Genomic DNA, 3834 nt, shown 5'->3' with positions numbered 1-3834 from the left:
TTCACCCATCAAACACACATGAAATAATCTTAAAACTCAACAGAATTCATCTTGCAAAACTGAACCAAATCATTGGCAAATTCTTGACAACATATCCAACAAATACAGATACTTCATGAATGACCAAGACTAGTTACATGAGGAAAATAAAGCCACACTCTACTTAGTTTTACACAAAAATGATTCCTCCAAATCAATTCAACACATTCATAATTCGATGCTCTGGTGCACACGACACATAAGCATATGAAATATTACTGTAACACCTGAAATCTTTAGGCCTGTAGTATTTACAAATTTCCATCAGTAAATTAGGACTTTGATCTGCAATCCGCCATCGATTTTTTCTTGATGGGATAGGAAAAATTCGAGTCTTGATGAGATTTTTGGGTTTTCCATCTCGCTCAGAAATAAATAAACAAGAGGAAATGGCATTGAATGGACGGGGGTGTGTGATTTTCTCTGATCTTTAAAATCTTCGATATATAAATTTACTATTTTTTTTTTTAGAAAATCATCAATAACAAAAAATGTTTACATAATATATGAATATTTATGGAATTCAATAACGAATAACTCTAAATATGATAAACACAGCATCATCAATATACAAACCGGCTTCTAATAATGTTTTCTGGGCCTTCTAAAGACAAATCCATATTTTATTTAGTTTCTGTAACATTTGACAAACTTTCAACATGACTTGCTATGAGTGAAGAAATCCCGTGTCCTAATACATGATTAATCCCGAGTTCTTTAAGCCTGTTGAGCTCCGGCATCACCACTGTGCCAAGATCAGGTCTGTCTTTTCTTCTCAATTCAGCACATTTCAGTGCCAACTTTGCATAGATCAATGCCTCTTCAACAGGCCAATTGGACACTGTTGGATCGAGCAAGTCGGCAAACGTCCCCTTTTCGATTGCCCTCTCGACATGGTGAGTGAGTCCCATTGGTGGCCTTGCAGTGATGATTTGCAGCAACAACACCCCTAATGAATATATATCGGACTTCGTCCCTAACTTGCCTGTTTGCTGATATTCTGGATCAATGTAACAAAATGTGCCAGCAGCTGAGGTCATGTGGTATTGCGTGACACTATCTGCGACTGATGGTGGGACTAATCGAGCCAAGCCAACGTCACTGATCTTGCATGTGTAGTTGTGATCCAGTAAAATGTTCGCAGGTTTTAAATCCCGGTGTACAAGGGGTTCCGGCTTAGCTTGATGGAGGAAAAGAAGCCCTGTTGCTATATCTGCTGCAATCTTGAAACGAATCCCCCACGGAATTGGAGGGGTATTGCCCTTACGAAATAAACGATCCTCTAGGCTTCCATTGTTCATGAATTCATACACCAAGCATCCGTATTCGGGGCAGGCACCCATAAGTAAGACCATGTTTGGATGTCGTATGCAACTCAGGACTTCGATCTGCATTGTGTCCATGGAAACGACAGAATGAGTATGGTTTTTCTGTAGGGAAATTCAATAGCACACACCTACCTCTTGTTGGAACTGTTTTCTCCCTTGTGCAGCATCTGGTCTAAGAACTTTTATGGCAACCGCTGTGTGATCAAGTTTTCCTTTAAAAACTGGCCCATATCCACCTTCCCCAATTTTCATCGACCTTGAGAACTTACTGGTGGCTTCCTCGATCTCTTCAATTGTGTATTTCCTGTAGCGAACATCGTTGTTTGACAAGACATCGAGTGCTCTGTTCTTTTCTTCTGCTTCTCGTTTGGCCTTCATCTCTGCGTACTTTCGTCTCTGTGTTTCCCTCTCTGCTATTTTATTTGCTTTCTCTGCCGCTTCAATGGCTGCTCTACATTTTGCTTTCTCCATCTGTACAAGTGCGAGGGCAGCCTCTTCATTTAGCCGTGCCTGCTCGATACGACTCATTTCACCTAGCTTCAGCTGCTGAAGTTCCGTAGCCTAAAAATATGAAAAATAAAATTTAAACTGGTGTATTTTGTTCCTTTAAGTAATCTTATTATAAGAGATGGATTTCGTCACAAATCAAATACTACCCTCTGTTGGGCTGAAACTGCTTCTTTGCAAGCTGTATTGTACATATTCATGGCTTGCTTCATCTCTTGTTTTAGTCTCTGAAATTCATTCTGCCATTACCAGATAACATTTCTGTAAATTTATTGAGACACAATACTTAAGAACAACGATTCAGGTTATATTAATTATACTTACTGAAGACACAGAGGTCGCCTCCAGATCAACTAAATATCCCATTTTGTCAGAATCTTTAACTTGTACTTGTGTGATATCCATTGATCCAAGATCCATTAAATCAGTCTCCATAGAACTGAGACTAAATATATTTCTATTCCAAGTGTTGGAAGTCTCAAATCTATCTCCATTTTTCCTTTCTCCCTTTACAGAAGCAGCATTCCTGTTTCATGAATATTAAGCGCCTCAAAATGTTCCTTTTTTTTTAAAAAAAAGGTTAAATTCCACCTATAGAAAATAAAACTTATGATTGCAGCAAAAAGGGTTATAAAAAAAATACACAAAACTTGGATTGGGGGAGGACGATTTCGATGCTCCAGGTTGTGGAGAAGATGGGTGCGTAGGAGTTGAGCCAGTCAATTGTCGTGCTGCAGGACGCATAGATTGTGTCTTCCCTTTTGATATTACGTAAACTGAACAAAAATCAGGTGCAGCCTTGTTTATCATGGTTGGAACATCATGAGACCACAATTTTCTTGTCAGGGCATTTCTTGATGAGGCACCAAGAACCATTTTGGTGATATTGTGTTTGTTGATGTAGTCTAAAAGTGGGGTATGTACATCTACGCCTTCAAGAATAACTTCTTTTATTACTATCTGCGATGTCCTCGACAGCAAGATTGAGGAAAAAAAATACATTTTAGCTTTAAATTTGGTAACATCCGGCCCATTTTTTATTTAGGCAAGCTTATAAGGTTGGTAATTACAATAGTCAAAAGTTTTAGATCATTTAACCATGTAATATGAGGAATATCATTATGCAAGACATGCATTTTTGTGATGGAAGCACTTGTTCGGAAGATTGAATGCATTGGTTTACAACAAGAATAATCGTCACGACACAAATTTGACTTACCCTTTTACGCGCACAATATGCACGAAAAGGTGAGAAAATATCCTGAGTTCCTTCTGCAGCTCTACCTGCATGTAAACCATCTGCAATAACATGAAATCAAAATTATACATTCTAATGGTCTCTGGGAAAGGGGTTTCGTATACATGTACCTGCGTGTTGTGTATTTTTGGTCTTGACGTGGATCAAAATAAGAGTAAAATTGGTAAGAAGAAGATGTTCTATTGCCCATCTGACAGCCGGTGTGCTATTCTTGTCTCTGTCAATGGCCACCGCAGTCGGGTTGTCGTCATGTAGAATCTGAGGCGCCATTCATCAGAAAGTGGAGGTTGCCTGTCGGCAGTATTGCCCCGCCACCAGTCTCCTCCTGCACCAAGTTTTTTGTGTCCTCTCGTTATATGAAGTACTATTTATAGGATGTTATATCATCCATTCATTTTTGATTGTTGACTGGTGATATCTTTACGATGAACCATGTATAAACATTACGACTTTTTATTATTACTTACGTGCATCGTCAATTATATACAATAGTTTTTTGAAATAATACAATATATAGATTTATGTTGCATATTTTATAACACACAGAACAATATTAATTGAAACAAATTTAAAGAAAATGTTTATCCATGCAAACATGCCTAAAGGAAAGTAATTAAAAAAAAAAAAAAAAAACAAATAACCGAAATTTTTGAAAAAGCTTTAAACCACAATTTACGTAGACGAATGACAGCTAATAATCAA

At 37.8% G+C, this 3834-nt stretch overlaps 1 protein-coding gene across 1 annotated transcript; it reads right to left on the bottom strand.

Annotated features, from left to right (window-relative positions):
• Positions 1-477: 477 nt before the first annotated feature.
• On the bottom strand, positions 478-3496 carry LOC142545140 (U-box domain-containing protein 35-like). Its single transcript, XM_075652132.1, has 7 exons — positions 3243-3496; positions 3094-3173; positions 2518-2834; positions 2199-2400; positions 2024-2113; positions 1500-1928; positions 478-1427 (listed from the first exon to the last, which is right to left on the bottom strand). The coding sequence occupies exons 1-7, from the start codon at positions 3400-3402 to the stop codon at positions 663-665; spliced, it is 2043 nt and encodes a 680-aa protein (XP_075508247.1). The 5' UTR covers positions 3403-3496; the 3' UTR covers positions 478-662.
• Positions 3497-3834: the final 338 nt, after the last annotated feature.

This window comes from Primulina tabacum, chromosome 5 (assembly GCF_025594145.1).
Source record: "Primulina tabacum isolate GXHZ01 chromosome 5, ASM2559414v2, whole genome shotgun sequence".
NCBI lineage: Eukaryota > Viridiplantae > Streptophyta > Magnoliopsida > Lamiales > Gesneriaceae > Primulina > Primulina tabacum.
The sequence above is the reverse complement of the archived record's forward strand: the minus strand, read 5'-3'. Positions and strand labels throughout refer to the sequence as shown.

Bases quoted from the DNA above. Each gene is read 5' to 3' on its own strand.
- LOC142545140 (XM_075652132.1), bottom strand. From the start codon at position 3,402: ATGGCGCCTCAGATTCTACATGACGACAACCCGACTGCGGTGGCCATT. The intron at 2,401-2,517 runs GTATTTTTTTTA...TTCATGAAACAG, and splicing joins TCCCCCAATCCAAGTTTTGT to GAATGCTGCTTCTGTAAAGG. The intron at 1,929-2,023 runs GTAGTATTTGAT...TCATATTTTTAG, and splicing joins CAGTTTCAGCCCAACAGAGG to GCTACGGAACTTCAGCAGCT.